A 20,554-nucleotide genomic window follows, 5' to 3' on the forward strand; every position below is an offset into this window, starting at 1 on the left:
TATTTAAACGTGTTTCCTCCTCTAGTTCCCTCTCACCATCTGTAACATAATACAGTAAAAGCCCACAACTTTAGAATCCTGATGAAAACAACTTTCAATACTCATTAACACACTAAAACTACAGTAAAAGAGTCTTATTTTCAACGAATAAAACGACCACATTCAGAACCTTAAAAGTCATTACCTACCACTTGACTCAGCACACACACCCCAAGCACGGTTTGCAGCACGTAAGATTTAAATGCGACCATCATGCTGGAATCAAGAAAGCCCCAAGGAAAAGCTGAGCTCTGCAGTAGGAAGCATACCTGGGGTGGGCCAGTTCCTCACCTCACCAGGTCCTTCAGGCCCTGGTCAATGCGGTGTTCTCTCTAAACCCCAACTTACACTTGCAGGGAACCCACACTCCTACCCACAGTGAGTGAATGGAAGTGGATGGTGCTTACCTGGGATCTCCGATGACTGGCTCTAAGAATAAACGGCTTAATCAGAAGCATCCACGGCACAGAAATCAAAGCCATAATAACAAAGAAGCTTTGGACTTCTTGCTGTAAGACCGAAACCGTAAGATCCTATCATTTCAAGGTGATTGCACAGCACATTTCACACGGTACAAATGGTAAATCTGTATCATTGTAGCTGCACTTTATTTGGAGTGATCCACAGCGTTTCAACGGACCCATTCACCCTCCCATCTTGGGCTATTCCCAGTGCAGGGAGACAGCTGTCAGTCCGGTGCTATGGGGTGTCCACTCATGGTGGACACTGGAGTCTCCCTGTCTTTATTCCTTACTCTCTAAGTGGTCCCTTATCATACACCCGCACCATGTGGAGCCTGTCATTGGACAGAAGAGCTCATGAGCCACATCATAAGGGCAGCTTTATTTGTCCCTGGTCCCCTTGACTCTGTTCCGCGGGGACAGTCAGCCCTGGCCCTGGACAAAGCGCTGGCCTGGCACTGCGCTGGTCACTCTGGAGTGACCAAAAGTCCTTGGGTCACTTTAAGTCACAAATTTACTGTCTCCATCAGTAACCTTGTATTTCCAGTACTACTAAGCCCTTGTGCTCTCTTTTTCAAAACAATCGTCGCCTACTCGCACAGAACTCATTATGGGTGAGTCACCTAACGGGTCCTGGGACGCCTGGGCTGAACTCTCTTTTGCTGTCTCTCTCACTGTCAGAATTCACTCTGGAGTGAGGCGTCTATGGTCTTCATGCCTCGCTGAAGCCCAGGCGACATCCCACTTTATCATCCTGTCACATATTTCCTTTCACATCCTCACCCCCAACTCTTTTTCCTACCCTCCCGAGTCACTGGGTTTGAGGACTGACCCAGAGCTGCTATGGTCTGAAGAACCAAGACTCCTGGGAAGGTTTCATCAGAGCCATTGAAAAGGTGTAGAAATGGAGTGCTCAGAGTAAAAGGGAAAACGCTTCTTGAGCCCTCACATTTCTTTAACTGTTCTGGCCAAGCTCCCAGTGAGACAAGTTATTATCATCCCAATTGTAACAAGATTTACCCCGATAATAGTGGAAACATTTTATCTTCTCCATCTCCTACCCTCCTCCACTCTTATTTTCTTTTATTTTATTCTTGGCTGAGTTGGGTCTTCGTTACTGGCCGCAGGCTTTCTCTAGTTGTGGTGAGCGGGGGCTACTCTTCGTTGCGGTGCACGGGCTTCTCGTTGCGGTGGCTTCTCTTGTTGCGGAGCACGAGCTCTACACATGCGGGCCTCAGTAGTTGTGGCACACGGGCTCTAGAGCACAGGCTCAGTAGTTGTGGTGCACAGGCTTCAGTAGTTGTGGCACGCGGGCTCAGTAGTTGTGGCTCGCGGGCTCTAGAGCGCAGGCTTAGTAGTTGTAATGCACGGGCTTAGTTGCTCTGTGGCATGTGGGATCTTCCCAGACCAGGGAGAAGACCCATGTCCCCTGCATTGGCAGGTGGATTCTTAACCACTGCGCCACCAGGGAAGCCCCCTCCTCCACTCTTAACTGCTCCCAAGAAGGGGGAGAACCACGGGAACACACACTGTACTTGCCAGTCCCAGGTCCCTGTCCTCGAAGCTACCTCGTTGCCATTTGCCCATTTAGATATCATGCTTTTTCCCTTCACAATGTACAAAGCAACCAGAGATGTCTACTTATCTGTTGCCCTTCTTCTTTGATATTGAAACATGGCACGAAGCAACCAGGGCAGTGTTTGGAGGAGGCTGTATTAGTAACTTACACTGTCTCTTCCAGCTGCATGACGGGAAGATGAGGTTATGGAAACTGCAAACTGTGTCTAGATAATGAATCTTCATTCCAGGGTGTGGAAACCAGCCAACTCCAAATAACATTTTTGAATGGAAAAAAGCTGGAAAAGCCATTCACTGTTCAATGTTCAGTGCACTAAGACAGGACTTTAGTCTTTAGGAAAAGAATTAGCACATGAACTATGTGGTGAATCTGAGTACCGTGCCTCAAAGAGAAGACTTGTTTGGGAAATCCAAGTGAACTTTCGTTTAGACTCCAGCATTGCATAAACGAACCTTCCAGATACATTCATTTAATGCCAATAGTCTAGGGATGGTTCCTACACCACTGATATATAACAAACAGGTGCAACAATAATAAGGTGGGATATAAGAGAGCTTTCAGAGCTACATGTCGTCTCTGATTATTAGCTAAAATCATTCCTTACTTTTTCTTCTTCTTATTTGCTGCTTCTGTAGGGGAGGAGAACACAGCTAGGATTCAAACTCATGAGGACGTGTGCAGCTGTAGGAGGAGCATGGCTGTAACTGGGATCCAGGATGAGCGGTCACTGGCAGGTGCCATGCACTGATATTGGGAAATCTAGCCCTAGAGCTTGATCCAGAGGAATTAGAACCTATATAAGTGGATCCTCCCTTAGTGAAAATCTACCAGCAAACAATATGATCAGGTTATCACTGGGAGAGGCCAGAGGAAAAGAACTATTTGTGTTACCAAAAATTAGTCACTGAGATATTTTTATACCCACCTCTCATGGGACATTTATACTTTTTTAAAATAAAATATTAAGTTGATAATGAGGCTGAAAGAAACAGAAGTCAGAATGGCAATAACATCCAACTGTTGGAAGGTATCATCCATAGAAGAAGAGCCCAAAGAAAAAAAGAAAGAAAGCATCTCCAATTAGCCATGGAAGCTCATAGGACAGCATGAGTTTGGTTCAGTTTTCCAGAAACTCACTCCCCACGTGAACAGAGGGATTCTTCTTCTTGACTCTATTTCAATTTTCTTTCTTGTGAACCTTAACTAGAGTTTACTTTTATAATAAAAGATTATTCATTTTTAAGGTGCTATTTAGAGCGTTTAGTTTCAAGCCAATCAATCCGAAGGATTATTTGTTTTCTTTCTTCGCAGACAACGTACAAGCTAATTTTCAACCCCACAGCAATAATCCCTCCCACGTATTACCCAGATAGGAACGGCTGGAGCCACACCACAGCACTGCCTTCAGCACCCAGACATTCATCCAGTTAAGACCTTCTGAATTTGAAGAAGCTAACACATCGGGTGCTGAGATGGCTCAGTCTTGCAAATAATTACTCTCTGCAATACCCAAGAGTAGGAGAGAGATTTAACATAATCAAGTGCGTAAAAGAAGAAGAAAGCCCCATCAGTACCTGATGTTTGTATAGGGGTGCATTCGAAGGGTCGTTATAGTTAAACAGGAACATGTTGATGAAGTGGATGAGGATGCTCGGGGCTCGCCGGGACACGGAGACGTCGAAGGAGCACCATTTGAAAATGATCATGAAGACCAGGTATCCGAAAAGACACAGGATAAAAATCATCTCGGGGATGAACTGCAAGATGATGCTGAGCGTGTTCCTGAAGAATCTGAGGGTGGGAAACACACACACATACCAGACAGAGCACTGAAGGAACACCAGCCACTCACTATTCTCTCCAAATCACCAGATGTTCATTTCTTTGAACCCTGCATCCACTCCCCAGGCAAGTGGCAATCACGCATGGCTGGAGAAGATGAGAAAGGAAGGTGCTTTTGCACAAAAGGTTCAGAGAGAACCGGGGTCTAGAAGATAAAGTCTGAGGCAGAGGGCAGGCTCACATAGACAACTGATGATCTGGCCACAGCTTCCCATGCAGACCGAATTCATATCAACACAATTAATGGTACAAGGATATAGAAGCATGGCTTGGCAGCTTTTCCCCTAAGGACGCCCTAGGACAGGAGTCGGTCAACAACGGCCCACAGGCCAAACTGAGCCCATTACCTAGTTGTGTACAGCTTACAAGTTAAAAATGGTTTTTACATCATTAAATGGTTGGGTGGAAAAAAATCAAAAGAATATTTGATGACACGTGAAAATGACAGGAAATTCAAATTTCAGTTTTCATAAATAAAGTTCTATTGGAACACACTCACACTCGTTTGTTTACACAGAGTCTGTGGCAGCATTCACACTACAACACCAGAATTGAGTAGCTGTGACACAGACCATCTGGCCTGCAAAGCCTAAAACATTTACTATCTGGCCCTTTACAGAGAAAGTTTGCCAACTTCTGCTCTAAGAGAGTCCCACAAGACTAAGTTGGGGGACACCCAGTTAAAATGTCAGAAAAGGGCCCCAGACCCTTTGTTAATTGTAAGAGTTATTGGAGGGAAAAATGGAGATCCCATGATAAAGCAGGATTACTAGAGATAGTTGAGGCCAGCCTGACACACGATGTCAATGATAGTCCAAAAATCACCTCCTGGTTTTCTCTCTCATTTAACTCTCACAGCACTTTCAGGCAGGCAGTAGTACCAAGGCGCTGTCATTCGTTTACTCACTAAATAGTTCTTATTTTTTAAGTAGAATCGTACATCTATTGGTTTTCCGATTGGAGGTCACCATGTGACTGGCTCTAGTCAATGAAATGGGAATGGAGGTGGCCTGTGTCATTCCAGGTGGAACCTTAAGAGTCAGTGTGTAACTGACCACACTCTCCTGTCACAGCAATTGGCAGCTTCCAGGTGGTGGCAGCCCATCAGCTCTGGTCCCAGTGTGAGGATGAGATGAGCAGTGTCCCCGGTGGCCCACGATGACAATGCATCACGGCCATAAACCACTGTGATTTGGGAGTTGTTTGTTACTACACAGTAACCGACCCATTCTGACTCCTCTATTCCCATTCTATAGCAGAAAACGATCTCAGAGACGTTAAGCTACACATCTATGATCACACAGCTATAAAGAGTTAGAACCATCAGTCAACCTTCTGACTCTAAACTCTGTACCATTTCTTTGGCACTGTGCTGACCTCCTGGCAGGTGGGTTTCAGCGATACCCACAAGCTGCCATGTCCACAAAAGCATCTCTAAACAGGCATATTGGAGGCCGTTTTCAAACATTTACAACTTAGCACAAATATGCAAGTTTGAGAAGCTTTCTACAGATCAATCTTAACAGAAAGAAGAGATGGGAGAACGTTAACAGTCAAAGAAATGAGAGAGAGGCTGCTGCCAGCAGGAAGAAATTATACCGAATGGAATTCAGAATTTGAGGGCACTTATGTCCCCATTTGCCCACTGGTGGGAGTTATAAGCCTGGATCTAGCACCAGCGGAAGCCCTGCAGGCTGGGAGGACACATAGCACTGTGGCCTTGCAGTCTTTCTGAACCCTCAAATACCTCTGAGGTGAAAGGTGCCCTCAGCTCAGGAGAAACAGAGGTGTCATTTCTGGCAAACCAGCTTGTCTGAACTCAAGCCAAGAGACCGGGGAAAGCAGTCCCCATAGGAAGGAAACTTGCACGGAGGGACACAGGAGCAAACTGGGGGCTCTGCCACTGCTCATCCCCGACACGGTCAGACCAACAGGCAGAAAGCTCATTGTGAAACTTACATGTGATTGAAAAGGCTGAGAATGACACCAAAAACCATCTGGACAATTCCCAGGATAACTGACATCTTCATCTTATAGGAGTTCAAGAATGTTAGCTTGTTTGAAGCCAAGTTCCAAACCTGGAAGGGAAACGTGACAAGAAAGACATGAGACCAGAGTCTAGAAGTTCTCCCAGAGTCAGGGGCTAAAGCTCGATTTCCCCTGAAAAAGTCGCTCTGGGAACCACATTTTCAAATTTCTGTCCAGTTCAGCCCATGCATTTTAGGCTCAGAAAAGGACCAAACCCCTTATAAATGCAATTCTCATGACAACTGTGTTGGAACCAATAGCACCATTAGTAAAACATCAAGTAACTGGAAGAAAAAAAAAAAAACCGACATGATTTTTCCCCTGTTCTAAATGAAAAGACATTCTGAAACATTATGGAGAGATCTCAAACTTGCCTGGGTTCCCACATTAATGGTGTAGATCTCTGGTCCATGAATTTAGCCCATCCCCTCTTAATAATACCACCTTTTAGGCTGAATTTCTATAGCACTTTACATTACAAAGCATTTTCCCAGGCCCTTCTCAAGAAGCCACTCCTGTAGCCAACATTTATTGGCACAGAGAGGGACGTGTGTACCTGTCCTGCCCACACAAGACGGGCACACAGGACAAGCACTCAGTGGCTGGGGGCTGTCGTGGCCTCACCCCGGTTAATGGTCCCAGTCACTAACGCTCTTCTTCCCCGCAGAAATCTCCAACACCCACCCCCACGCGAATGATTCAAGTCCTTGCTTCTACCTCTGACCCCTCTGGAACTTTAGGCATCTGGAGGGTTTGCTCCTCAGAACTAACAAAGCCACAGGGTCTTCTTTTCTTTCCTCCTAAACTACTTCCTCCTCCAAACTCCTCTGCTTCTGCTAAGGGGTCGACGTCCACCTAGTGCAGCCTCAGTGCACAGTTACCTTCCCCTCCCCCATGCAGGAACCACCTCTCACTGATTCTGTCTCAACAATGTCCTGAGCGGCCACCAGCTTAACAAACACCAAGGGGGCTGCTGGGAAGATGGGGAAAGGGACTCCTGTAACAGGTGCTCAGACCCCAGAGGCACCTCCACTACCCTCCCCATCTGCCCTGGCACTGAAGCTGCACCAGGCTTGCCCTCCACCCTCTGCTTTTTCCCTTTGCCCTCCTGGTTGGCCAGTCTCCACAGAATCACTCAACACAGTAAGGGCAGGGTTACCAGTACACCTTAGACCCAGCTTGGAAAAACTAAAAAATGTTCACGGTTAAGTACCAGGTACATACTAAGCTCTTTAAGTATATTTATCTCATTTAATTCTAACAAAAACTCTATGAGATAGTTGTAAGTATTCCCATTTTACAGATAAGGGCATTTATCAAAATCTCAGAGAGACTAAGTTACTTACACGCCCAAGGAGAAATAATATAACAGCAAATGGAGCGTTTACTCTGTTTATGCAACAGACTCTTCTGGGTGTTTTACCTGTAAAATTCGTTTACTCTTCTGAGCAATTCTATGAGGGCTATTATTATATCCATTTTACAGATGAGGAAACACAGACCCAGAGATGATAATTTGCTCAAAATCACGTAGCAAGTAAATAGAAAATCCAAGATTTAAACACAGCCTATCTGATTCTAAATCATGGGCTTGTAACCATTGTATAATGTTCATTTATTATAAAATATTTACAGACGCCTTTAGAAAGCCCCCTCAGCTCTGATGCTCGAATATTTTGTGATCTGACTCACAAATAGATGCTCAACAGAGTTAATAAATGCAGCTGTAGAAATTTACATTATGTAAAAATCAAACCCTTCATTAATATATATAAGTGCTAATATAAACACAGAAATGTTCCATTAAAGAGATTATCTCTGGGCAATCAGATTGCAGGAAGAGGAAAGGTAAGAAAGGCAACTCTTCCTTTTTATTTTTTTAATTTTTTTTTTTAACATCTTTACTGGAGTATAATTGCTTTACAATGGTGTGTTAGTTTCTGCTTTATCTTTTTATTTTTTAATAATTTTTGTATTATATGGGTTTTTAATCATATATATTATTTTATAATGTTTAAAAAGGCCAAAAATCTTTAAAAATCTAAATGTTACTAGGAAAAAATTAATTATTTTCAGCACATCACCTTCCCTTTCACCCTCACATTTTTCTTTTCTTTTCTAACTGATGGGCAGATGACAAAATTGCACACAGAGTAAAGACTGGACCACTCAATTCTGAATCGTGAAATTTGCTACCCTCCCTTTGTCCATGAGGGGCAGAATTGGGTAGACAGGATTTGCTGATGCATGAGATGGGGGCTGTGAAGAGAAGAGACAGGACAGTGGGAGCAATGAGATTCAAAGGAAAGGAAGGTCAACCAGACCCTAAAAATCACTCCCCTCTAATACTCCTCCGCTGCCTGTTCGCTAATCATGAAATTCCTTGGACTGAAGATAAAGCCTTCCAGTCTACAAAAATAACAACTTGCATTTATTTTTAGCACTTTGCAGCTTACAAACAGGACTTCAAGGACTTCGCCTCTTTTGATAAAACTTTGAATGCAAGTGCCCCTGGGTGGCAAGTATAAACCAATCCTGGGTGAGGCTTGCTGCTTTTATAAGGGACAGGAGGTGGGCAGCAAGTGGGAGGAACAGGAAAACTGAAGAGGAGATGACCCACAAGATAGGAGGGACCAGAGAACCAATTTTAGGGCCAGTGCTATTACTCTCAACTGTCAGCAAGTAAAACTGTGGTCTCAGGTTCTCTTCCAACAAAGTGAGAGTGGAGGAAACTTTTATAAACCCCATCTGCCAAGTTCAGCTCCAGACACTTGTGCTCATTTGGGGCACAAGGCCGCCACCTGGTGGCAATATGGTGCTAAGCCATCGTGTGAGGGGTTTTACCCAAATAGGGATGTGTCTTCTTGACATCTCTTTGTACCTGCAGGCTTGGCGAGGAAGCACCTTTGTTTGTTTGGCTCAAATCCAATTGAGGTAGATATAACAAACCATTAAAGTTAACACATTTTTTTTGTGTGTGTGTGTGTTTTGCGGTACACGGGCCTCTCACTGCTGTGGCCTCTCCCGTTGCGGAGCACAGTCTCCGGACGCGCAGGCTCAGCGGCCATGGCTCACGGGCCCAGCCGCTCCGCGGCACGTGGGATCCTCCCGGACAGGGGCACGAACCCCCGTCCCCCGCATCGGCAGGCGGACTCTCAACCACTGCGCCACCAGGGAAGCCCCAACACATTTTTAAAAACTTGTATAATTCTATGCAATAAAATAAAGCAAATATAAAAGCAAATCCACACTTTTCTAGGAAAAAGAGAGATGTTAATCACTGCAGGAAAACGCCAAAGTTGGGAACCCGGTTAGGTTGCTAAGTTGCTTATCTAGTATGCATACTTTCCAAGCAACCAGGGCCTTTTAAAGAAGCAACGGTAAACCACCAGGGGTATAACTGAGAAGAAAGAGGCAGATGTTTGGAAATTGCACGGAAAATGACCCAGGGGCTGGGTAAAGGGTGCAGGTAGGACGTTTACTTGAATCCATTGCAATGCGTCACAAAAACCTCCAGGACATGCTATTCTATCTCAGTACAAGTTGGTGGATTGGACAGGTGCTGGTACTTTCGTCCCCTCCACACAGAGATCTCCTCAGCAAGACATTTTACATAATGAATATTTAATCTCAGAAGACATTATTACCGGATCAATCCCAAAAGGGTATGGATTTCCGGAGTACACTCCCGGAACGGCTGGGTCCAGCTGTAAATATGGATTTGTTTCCATTACTTGTGTACTACAGAGGGAGAAAGGAAAAACAAAACAAAACCAATGATCAACTAGAGGTAGGAAAAATACTATAGTACCATCAGTCATCCACTTGCAAGCCAATCAAAGCCTAACTGTTGGTGCGACTCACCAATCGGTTCATTCAATTATTCCACAAATGGATATTGAATACCTACTATGTGCTGCGTATCACCCTAGGTACTGAGCTACAGAAATTACCATCTGGCCCCCAAGGAGGTCACAGTGTGAGTTTCCAAAGGGCTCTCAGCCTGACTGGGTATAGTAAAGAAAAAGTTATACTACATCAGAAAAGAGGCAGGGGGCAAGGGTGACAGGAGTATAGAGGAGATAAAACCCAGCCCTGGGACCAGGCTGGGAAATCTCCCCTGGGAGCACGAGAACTGATCCTGGAGGAGTGAATTGGCTTTCACACATGGCCCCTGACCTCTGGGAAACTCAGCCCCTGAAAGCTGTGGTCCATTAACTGCCTTTAAATCTGTGTCCCATTCTCACCCAGAAGCACAAATGTCAATGGGCAGGAATTTCTTACCATCTGTGCAAACCTGAAGGGGTTGAGAACATTAGGGCTTAATTTTTCTTTCTTTTTTTTTTTTGCAGTACGTGGGCCTCTCACTGTTGTGGCCTCACCCGTTGCGGAGCACAGGCTCCGGACGCGCAGGCTCAACGGCCATGGCTCACGGGCCCAGACGCTCCGCGGCATGTGGGATCTTCCCAGACCGGGGCACGAACCCGTGTCCCCTGCATCGGTAGGCGGACTCCCAACCACTGCGCCACCAGGGAAGCCCTTAATTTTTCTTTTTTTAAGAGCACACATCTATGGAGGGGCCTAAGGATGAGTATTTGAAAGGATGAAGAACAGAATGTTGGCAACGTTGACAGGCTGCCTAGAAATACACTCCCTCCCTCCTGCACCTGGGGTGTGGTGGGTATTCGGTAGCACGGGGGAAATTAGGAAGCCTGATTATGCTGACCAGGCCCTCAGTGACAGTGTAAACAGCAGGCCCTGACCGGCCATCTCAGACCTAGACCCCGGTCCTAACAGCACGCCTCGGTGCAAATGGTTGGATCTAATGATCAGAGGTGTGTTTGTGTGTCAACAAAGATAAAAGAGGGAACTGGCCTGGCGCCCACAGCTAAGCCATGGTATCTGTTTCACAGAACATCAGACAAGGCCACCCTGTGACCATCAGGGACCAAGACAAAAACAAGACCATTCCACAATCATATCTGATATCAAAATATGGACAGTTCAAAAATAAGGACGTTGTCCAAACCACAAAAATGACCACCACTCCCCTTATCCTCCCAGAGGATACCCTTCTAACACCCTCTTACTGAGATGCCCACCATCCCCAGAGGGCACCATCTCCCTCACTGAGTCAATCAACCCAATTTTGGTGACAACACACACGATCCTTGTGGTCTGTGGCTGAAGGATGGTGGGACAGTGTCTCTAGCCCACTGTCAGGGAAGGCAGGCCCAAGACCTAGCTTGTGGCCAGTGACAAAATCAGCCCGCTGTTGCCCCTTGCCGCTCTGATGTGTGCCTACGATTTCCTTTCGCCTCCCTGCTGAAGAGGGTCTGCTTCATACCATCCATGCTTGGGCGTGGGGCTGAGCTTGGGGTCTCTCCGACTAGGCTTGGCCTCCACAGCCTGGAACTGGGGCCAGGGTAACTTACGTGCACACAAAAGAACAATATTCCAACCCACGTTTGCAGAGTGACAGCAAGCCAGTTGACTCGGACTTTTCGCAGTCACACTCCAGGGCAAGTGAAATTTTGTGTAAATAGTTTGCTAAAGTTACGCTGATTTAACACATGTTTCGGGATCCATCACTGTGCTTATGAGTTTAAAGCTGAAGAGCAAAACTCAGCAATTTCTCTCCAAATGCTATGAAAAGTTTTGTTCTTCGAGGCATCTCTTCAGGGTACTAATTGCAAAGAAAAAACAAACAAAACCCCATAGCCATAGCCATCTGTAACTGTAGTCCTGCAAAATGTTTTCTTCTTCATTTTTATTTACTTATTTATTGTTCAACATTCCTGTCCTCTACTACAGGGCACTTGGACCCAGCAAAGGGACTAAAAGGAGAGGCACGGAGCCTCTGCGACACACCCACCTGTACTACGATAGCCCCTGAGCCCCCCGGGCCTTCAGTCAGCACCAAGCCCCCAAATGCACTTAGGAACATTCACGTCGAAAGGAACCCTGCGTTGAATCTTTCCTGAGAAATCCTCAGAGGAGACGGATGGTGTATTCTCTCCCCCAACTTACGATGTGTGGTGCAGATTTTGGTGAGCAGATAAGACCCCTGATGTGCCTTAAATAGAAAGTCCTACCACGCTTGAGAGAGAAAAGATGGAAGCAAGGTTGCAGATACGGTTACACATCTCCGCCTCCCCTTTCTCACGGTGCTCTCCTCTCACACTTCCCACTGGACGTTCCAGAAAGAGACAGAGAAACCTGAAGCTGCCCTGAAGCAGGTGAGTGGGCAGACGTGAGGGAACATCACCTGGGACTTTTAGGCCTCGCAAAGCAACCCGGAACCCACTGTGGTTGTCTCGAGTGTGTGACGCAGGCAGCCGAAGGTGCCCCAAAGATCCCAAGGGAGTCAGCATTCTCCCTCGAAACCCCTGCCCCTCCACTGCCCTCCTTTTCTCCCCCAATTCATCACACTGACCCACCCCTCAAACTCAAAAATCTTTCTCCCTCTCCATAAAAGTCTCCATTCCGAAGCGCTCTCTCCATCCTGATGACTGTGTGTCTGACACACTGCATAATAACTGGGGATGCCTGCGGAAGGTGTGGTGGGTGGGGACGCAGAGAGCTTCCAGGTCTCTTTCCTGCAGCCCAAACTTCTCACCAGCCTGCACACCCTACCCTCTGCGTTCCTCACCCCGTCCCCCACAAGTACAGGGAACAAGTACAGCAGCGCAAAACTAACCGTCTCCTCCTTTGCTTTCAACATTCAATCAAGCTGCTCTGAGCCGTCAAAACAAAAATGCCCTTCTGGTGAGTCCGGGGCTTTGAACGTGGGAAACCGATCACTTATATATAGTTCAGACCTGCATCAGCCTTTCTTAAAGCGAAGCCTTCTGTCCTAAGTATGTGGCTGCATAATTTCACTCTATCCCCGACTCCCTGCCAAGCAAGGTATGTTTCAAACGCCACCTCCTTCTCCCGGAAGCCTCACTTCCACGACCGCTACTCGGATGCCCAGTTTATACCTGCCCCACCGTTGTTTTCGCAACAGTGCCTGGCACACGGGGTGCACTCCAGGATACCTACTTAATTCAGCTGAAGTTTTAAAAACTCTCTCCACGCATTACAGTTACCAGCGCAGTTACTGAGGAAGCGGTACAAGGTCTCACACTCAATAGATAAAACCAAATTATCTGGTGAAGTGGTGGGCGCACCTCTGGGCAGGGCCAGGCGTAGGATCCCCCCGCCACGAGAACTGTCACTGAGGCCACCTGGATGGCCACTGAGTGACCCAGCTCTGTCCCAACTTACTTCCATGTGCCATTTCTGAACATGGGTTGGACGCTCCAAGAAGAGCCGAAGATGTTGAAAGACTTGGAGAAGCAGTCGTTGTAGATCAAGCCCGTGTAGATGGAGAAGATGCCCAGGAGGAGGATGAGGTAGCGTCCGTGGAAGAAGGTGTCCCAGATCTGGCCCCAGGGAGACAGAGGACGATTGTCAGTGGGCTCTGAACCAGACCCCGGGGACGTGTGTTACAGGATGCCGCCAGCACCACTGGGACAGCCACTGCAAGGCACACGGGCATCCCACACAGAGGGGCCATGTGACCAGGCAGGCATCAAAGTGATCCAGACAGACAGGGCACACACATCCTGATTTTCCTGAGCTTCTACGGGTGATTCAGAAAAGTCCTAGAATGGTAGCTGTCCCTGTGGAAACAAAGCACTTATAAGATTCATATTCTTTAATTCAGCCTTGGTTAGAAAACGTAACTGAAGCAGCTGAGGCCTCCCTTATAAACGAAGGGACATGAAAGTGGGTGGCGGCTGCCTCAAGTGCTTCTGGGACCTGCCACCTATGCTGCTAAGTTTTACAGCAAGTGAAGTCTACACTCATCTGGGGTCTTGTTATAACAGTGAGTCTCTGTCTAAGTACATCCACCAAGAAGAGTAAAGCGTTTTCCGTAGGACTGGATGATGTGTATCAGCCGTTCTCAGAACAGCTGAAGTGTCCATTTGAGACTTTAAATATTTATTATAGGAAAGCCCAGCTGTTAAGACGCTTGTCATGGAAAACTCTACTGGTCACAGGTTGATTCTCCCACTAACCCTGCTTATGACTGACTTGCTATGACATCATTGAACTAACTCAACTTAAGTCAACTTGTATTAAAGATTGCAGATATTCTTAAAATTCAGAACAGAGTGAAAAGCGTGTTTCCAGTTTATAAAATGTATTACAGTGGACATAAAGTGACGTTAGCTGATTAACTTTGAAACAAGGCGGACTTGAGTTGTCTCAACCTTCACAATGCTGTGCAGGGACTTCACAGAAAATGTGGAAACTTCAGGTGTGCAAGTGAAGACCCGATATTCAGGATTTCTCAGCCTTTCATAAGAATGCTGATCACGGGCTGATCGTAGGAGAGGGGCTCTGCCGTAAAAAAATATGTGTGATATTTTGAGTGAAAAAAAAGGAAGCTACAAATTAATATGCACTATTTCATCCCAATTTTAGAAAATTATATACCTGCGTATAAGCACAGGAAAAAAACATTAATTGTGATTTTTCTCTAGGTAGTTAGATTATTGTATTTGCCCAATTTTTGCAGTGAACATATATTGCTTTTATAATCAAAGGAAAAAATCAATGTTAAGGGAAAAAAGTAAAGGAAAAGATCACTGCATGTCAAGTAATGTACAAAAAACAAAGATGCTACTGTACCGAACCGTCCAAAGGATTTACCTTTGGCCACAGGAGTTTTTATGTTGAACTCTGGTCCTTTGTCACTTTCCATCTTTCTCTTACTTCTTATAACAACATGTTATTTCCACGGTGAAAACAATATACACATTTTTAATATTCTACTTATAACCTCCAAGAAACGAGGCGAGACATTTGATGAACACTCACCTCATTGGTCGTCTTCTGGGACAGCAAGCGTCTCTCATTAAGGACCATCCAAAGGGCTGCCAGTAGCATCACAATTCCGTGACCACAGTCTCCAAACATCACAGCGAACAGGAAGGGGAAAGTGATGATGGTATAGGGAGCTGTAGAGGTGAGACCCACCACAGCCTGAGTCCTCCCAACATTCTTTGGGCCCCACATCAAAGATTTCTCTACCACGATCTACAAGCTGGTTCCTTGTGTCTTTCTGATTCTGTCTTCCCTCACCATCCCCACCCCTGACACTCACTTAGCTCCCCCATACACTAGCTCATCAATGACTAAGTATTATTATTCCCCACTTTACAGATGAGCTGAGTTTTGGAGCAGTTAAGTGACTCTCCCCATGATCATTTACAAGTCAACTTAGTGACACAGCTTGTGACTCCAGTCTTCTGACTACAAGTCCTGTCTACGTCCATCTCCATCTCTCCCACACAACAGCTATGGGACTGTGCAGACGCCTACAGATGACCCTCATTGAATCAGTAAGGAAACAAGAACTGAAGCTGGCTGCCTGATACATCTACGGTTTAAGGGAGAACAGGTGAAATCTTGACGAAGAGCAAATCTTTCACTAATCACCATTTGCAAAAGACAATACAGGGCATTAGGAAACCAAATAAGATTTTAGGAATGTCACAGATCAAAGTGATTAACTGCCAAGGCCACTGTAGGGGTAAATCTTATCCAGTTTTCATTTTCAAGCTGCCTAGTTGTGCAATATGTCGGTCCCTTTACCTGGGTTCATCTCCCGGTAACTGCCTACACCATATGCATCGACAATATTCTGGAAGCCAGCTGTGAATTTATTGGTCCTGTTAAATGTGGGAGGAGCTGTTTTAGATTGCACTGCAGTCATGATGGGGACCATGGAGGAGCCGCTCAGTTCCTGCAAAAAGAACATACAAGAGGATGTAAGGAAGAGAGCCGTAGGCTAGGTGTCAGCAGGTACATCTCACAGTCCTACTCCTGCTGCCGTCACTTACTGGGTGAACTTGGGACAATTTTCTGACCTCTCTGAGACTCATGATCTCATCTGTAAAGTTAGTACTCTTCTCATTCCTCTTACAGGAGAGGCGTCAAGAGAGCAGAGTTCCTCCTGAGTCTCTGGTAATTTCCATTCTCCGGCTCCTGCAAATGTCATGCACACTTCTGAGCCCTCTACTCTTCCCTCCTTCCTTCCTACTCACTCTCTCAAGAGTTCACTCACTTTCCTAATTCTGTTCCTAGATTCCCAATGGCCCTGACCCTCTCTGAAATTTCAATTCTCTTTTCATTGCCTGCCCAGGCTTTCAAACACGCATGTCTCAACAACCCCACAAAAATCCAGGAGCCTAAAACTGAACTCGCCAACTTGCCCCAAAGCCAGGTCCTCCCCTGACCTCTCAGTAATCTCCAATCTCCAGATTCCAGGCACTTTGGAATCACGAGACTTGTCTCTTCTCTTGATTCGGTTAATCACCAAATCTTGCTAATCGTCCCCTTTAAGTCCCTCCTCTTCCCATTCCCACAGCCACCAGCCTGGCCCCGAGCCTCACCATCGGACTCCAGTCTCCTTCCCTTCCATTTAGTGCCTACTCCAGACCGCGTAATCCTTCTTTTAATAAAACAAACAAAAAGCACTACTTTAGTCATGTTACCCTCCCACTCAAAAATCTTCAAAGCCTTCCCATTACCTAAAGAATGAAATCAAATCTCTTTGGTCTTATAATCCAGACTTCTTTACAACATTGATTTAATCCTGTATTCACACCTTCACCCGCACTACTTCTCCATGGAAGTCAGCCAACTCCACACTAGGCTTCTCTCTTCTTCCCTTCTCCAAGTATTCACAATTCTCCAGCTCACCCCCCAGGAACCTTCTGGTCACTCCAAACTCCAGCAGCGCTTACCACCTGTACACTCAGTACAACTTAGCACCAACTAAACGAGTGCTCAGCCATCCTCCTAGCAACTCGATGACGTAGGTATCACCACAAGCCTCACTTTACAGATGAGGAAACTAAGGTGCCGAGAGATTAAGTAACTTCCCCAAGGTCACACAGCAAGTCGAGGACATCCTCACTCCATTTTTATATGCCTTTTCATGTGTGTGATTATGATCTCCTTGAGGGCAAGGACTGTGCCTTCCTCCTTTTTTCTAAACATGCCCTCCAGGAGCTGACACAATGCCTGGCATGGAGTAAGTATCTTTTGCTTATGTGATGATGATAATGATAGCCACTCCCTTCCACTTCTCTCCTCACCTCCTACCCACACAGGTCCTCTACTCCGATCTCGGGAAGTAATTATCTCACAGGACTGGAGATGCTGTAGAAATGGTCCCAAGTAGCCCTGTAGGAGTCTGGCCCCTTCACAATTACAGAATGTCGCTGTTGGGTTCAGACCCCTGCGTTAGGGCAGCCCTCCCGCACAGCCCGCTGTCTGCCCCACACGGCAGTGAAATGTTTCTAAAACACAAACTGGACCGTGTCGCTCCGGCACAGGAAGGTACACCACTAGAGAGTCCGTCCACCAGCACCTGCCCTGCAGCCTCTCCCCGACCTTACTCGAAGCCTTTCAACTTGCCGCGCCCCAGCTCCAACCACTGGCCACCCCACCTCTCTCCACCTGCCCACTGACCGCCCTTCCACGGCTCAGCCCGTGCACTCCTCCGGGAAGCAGCTGCCCCTCCCAGTCTGGGTGAAACGCTCTGTGTAAGTGCCCCATTTGGGTAGTTACTGGACCACGATGTGGGGACATTCAAATCCTACCTCCTGGCTACAGGACCGGGGTCAAGTTACTTCCACTCTCGGTGCCTCCGTTTCCTCATCTGTACAGAGGGGATAAAGATAGCTCCTATCTCCTCATCCAACCCGACCTCCAGGTTGGGTCCCTTCAGACCCTTCAGCCCGAAAGCTCTTCCTCCCACCCTGCCTCATCTTCCCATGACGTGCAGGAAAGTCTGCTCCAGTGCCAGCTGCTCAGAGGGGCCTTCTCCCCAACAGCCCTAGAACGGTATTAGAAAGACCTAAAGCTTCGGGGCCCCAAAGGCCAAGCCATGCTCCCACCAGGTATGCCACCCACTTAACAGGAAAGGTTCCCCACCTAGCCAGTTCTCCCAGCAGACAGACCAACGGCACACTGCCCAGGCTTCAACCTGATGAGTTTCACCTCCCTGCCACCCCAGAAAATCATTCAAACAAGCTAATAATCACATTCTCCCATGGAAACAGGGGTCCCCCGTCCTCCTGTCACTATGAAGTCTGCCTCCCCTATAGCTCCTGCTGATTCATTCTGCTCCCAAGTGCAGGTCCCAAGTGCAACCTCCATGCGGTCCTGTGTGACGTGCAGTGTCCTCCCCTGGGCTGTGAGTATATGTGACAAACTGTGGCCAACCTCATCTGTCCAGTATCAGGTGTCGTCTGTTTGGCCAGCTTGCAATAGTTAGGGCAGAGGGTCCCTTCTTCACCAGTGGGGTGAATAGGTGATCAGACAGGCCCCTCACTCCCCACACCCTTCACTTTCCCCCTGCTTTACTTCCCGTTCACCACGATTTCACTGCCTGAAATCACATTGGTTAGGGACAAGCCTGCTGTCTATCTCCCTTTCGAGAAAGTCTATCAGAGCAGGCCTTTGCTCTGCCAGCACAGCCCCAGGTCAGTTCCTGGGGCACAGTGAACACCTAGAGGGGTGACTCAAGAGCGCGGTGAGGGCTACGTAAGGTGCGCCGAGTGCTCAGCACAGCGGCTGGCACAGGTGAGCAATCCGCTCCCTGCGTTCCGGCTGTTATTGCAGGTGCCTGGTTATCTGCCTTTCCAGCCAGACAAAGGCGGTACCTACCGGCATAACTAGCAGAGTGACGGCACATCAGTGCCCAGTACACACTTGCTAAGATCAAAGAAATGGTGCATGTTTATCAAACGCTGAGAAGAGCGGGAGTTTCTGACATGCGCCCACGCCCCGGGTAAGGACCGAAGGCGCAAAGATAAAGGAGACAATCCTACCAGGTGAGGTTCGCTTGACTTAGGAGGCTGACCAGCTGAGGGCCTGGCAGAGAGGCTGCTCAGGCTGGACGTGACTACCCGCCTCCTGCTCCACGCGCCACGCACCATGCCTTGCTCCAGTGCCCTCCTGATGCGCACAGCGTCTGCCACCGGGAACCAGATCTCAGCGATGATGCACTGCTGGGTGACGTCGATGTTGCACATGTTCAGAATGTGGTAAATGGCCTTCATCTTGTGCACTTTGATGACCCAGGAGTGCCAGTTGGCAGCTGCTTCTTGCAGGAGGTGCTGACGGTGAGACTCTGTCTGTGTTATGACCTGGGCAAAAAATACCAACAGCAAAACAAGGGGCACTCGTGGAGATGCCGGACAATGTGGCAACAATGGAGGCTCATCGGCCACGGGGGCGTCCTCTGCTCCTGGCCCCCTCTTCCAGCCTGCAGCTCTCACCTGGCCTTTCACGAGCAGTTTATCTCCCCCACTAGAGGTTAAAACCCTCAGGCAAGGACTATATCTTCCTTTTCTTCTAAATTCCTTATAGGACTATTGCGATGTATTGAATTGTGTCCTCCCCAAAAGATATGCTGAAGTCCTAACCCCTGGTAACTGTGAATGGGATCTTATTTGGAAATAGGGTCTTTGCAGATATAATCGAGTTAAAATGAGGTCATAAAATGAGTAGGGTGGGTGCTATTCCAGTATGACTGGTGTTTTTATAAGAAATTTGGACATGGAGGCACATAGGGAAGATATGTGTGATGCAGGCAGAGACCAGAGTGATGCAGCTACAAAGCAAGGACCATCAAGGACTGCTGACAACTGCCAGAGGCTAGGAAGATGCCTTAGTCCACTCGGGCAGCTATAATGAAATACCATAGGCTGGGTGCCTTCTAAACAACAGAAAGTTTTCACAGTTCTGGAAGCTGGAAGTCTGAGATCAGAATGTCAGCACGGTTGGGTGAAGGCCCTCTTCTGGGTTGCAGACCTCAAATTCTAACTTCACATGGCAGAAAGGGCAAGCAAGCTCTCTGGGGTCTTTTTTAGAAGGACACTAATCCCATCCACGAGGACTCCACCCTCACGACCTAATCACCTCCCGGAAGGTCCCACCTCCCAACACCATCACCTTGGGCATTAGGTTTTTGACATTCAAATTTGGGGGCAATACAAACACTCAAACCATAGGAGAACAGCTAAGGAAGGATCATTTCCTAGTGCGTTCAGAGGAAGCCTGGCTCTGCTGACACCTTGATTTCAGACTTTTCACCTCAGAACTGTGACAGAATAAATTTCTGTTGTTTTAAGCCTCGTAGTTTGTGGTAACCTGTTATAGCAGCAGTAGGAGACAAATACACCTATCAAAATGCCTCACATACATAACCTCTCCAATAAATGACAGACGAATTAATGAATGAAGGAATGAAGAGGCAATTTGGCCCCCACAGAATTTATTTAGTGGAATTAGTTTTTGTTCTGGTGATACAACACAGAAACCCTCTTCAGTAACCTCTACACGGGGCTACTCAAGTCATCCGAAATGTAAGTTTAGCATAACTTCCATTCTCCTCGTGCAGTTTTCATAAAATCCAGCAGAGTATTTGGGGGCAAAGGACTTCAAGGGTAATTGCTTCAGGGAACCACGGTCTCCCTGACAAGTGACAAAGAGGGAACAGAGAGGATGAGAACAATTAAACACAGCTTTTTCTGGG

The 20,554-nt window shown here is 47.0% G+C and overlaps 1 protein-coding gene across 1 annotated transcript in view; it reads right to left on the reverse strand.

Annotated features, from left to right (window-relative positions):
• The window catches only part of ATP6V0A4 (ATPase H+ transporting V0 subunit a4), a 48,786-nt gene that overhangs the window by 13,250 nt on the left and 14,982 nt on the right, over window positions 1-20,554 (reverse strand). The window contains exons 9-16 of the mRNA XM_065883806.1: window positions 18,951-19,163; window positions 15,598-15,748; window positions 14,821-14,960; window positions 13,219-13,376; window positions 9,597-9,690; window positions 5,881-5,999; window positions 3,654-3,870; window positions 447-548 (exon numbers count right to left, since the gene is read on the reverse strand). Coding sequence (XP_065739878.1) covers window positions 447-548; window positions 3,654-3,870; window positions 5,881-5,999; window positions 9,597-9,690; window positions 13,219-13,376; window positions 14,821-14,960; window positions 15,598-15,748; window positions 18,951-19,163 — 1,194 coding nt within the window. The remainder of the gene's footprint in view (window positions 1-446; window positions 549-3,653; window positions 3,871-5,880; window positions 6,000-9,596; window positions 9,691-13,218; window positions 13,377-14,820; window positions 14,961-15,597; window positions 15,749-18,950; window positions 19,164-20,554) is intronic.

Source organism: Phocoena phocoena, chromosome 9 (assembly GCF_963924675.1).
Source record: "Phocoena phocoena chromosome 9, mPhoPho1.1, whole genome shotgun sequence".
NCBI classification, from domain to species: domain Eukaryota; kingdom Metazoa; phylum Chordata; class Mammalia; order Artiodactyla; family Phocoenidae; genus Phocoena; species Phocoena phocoena.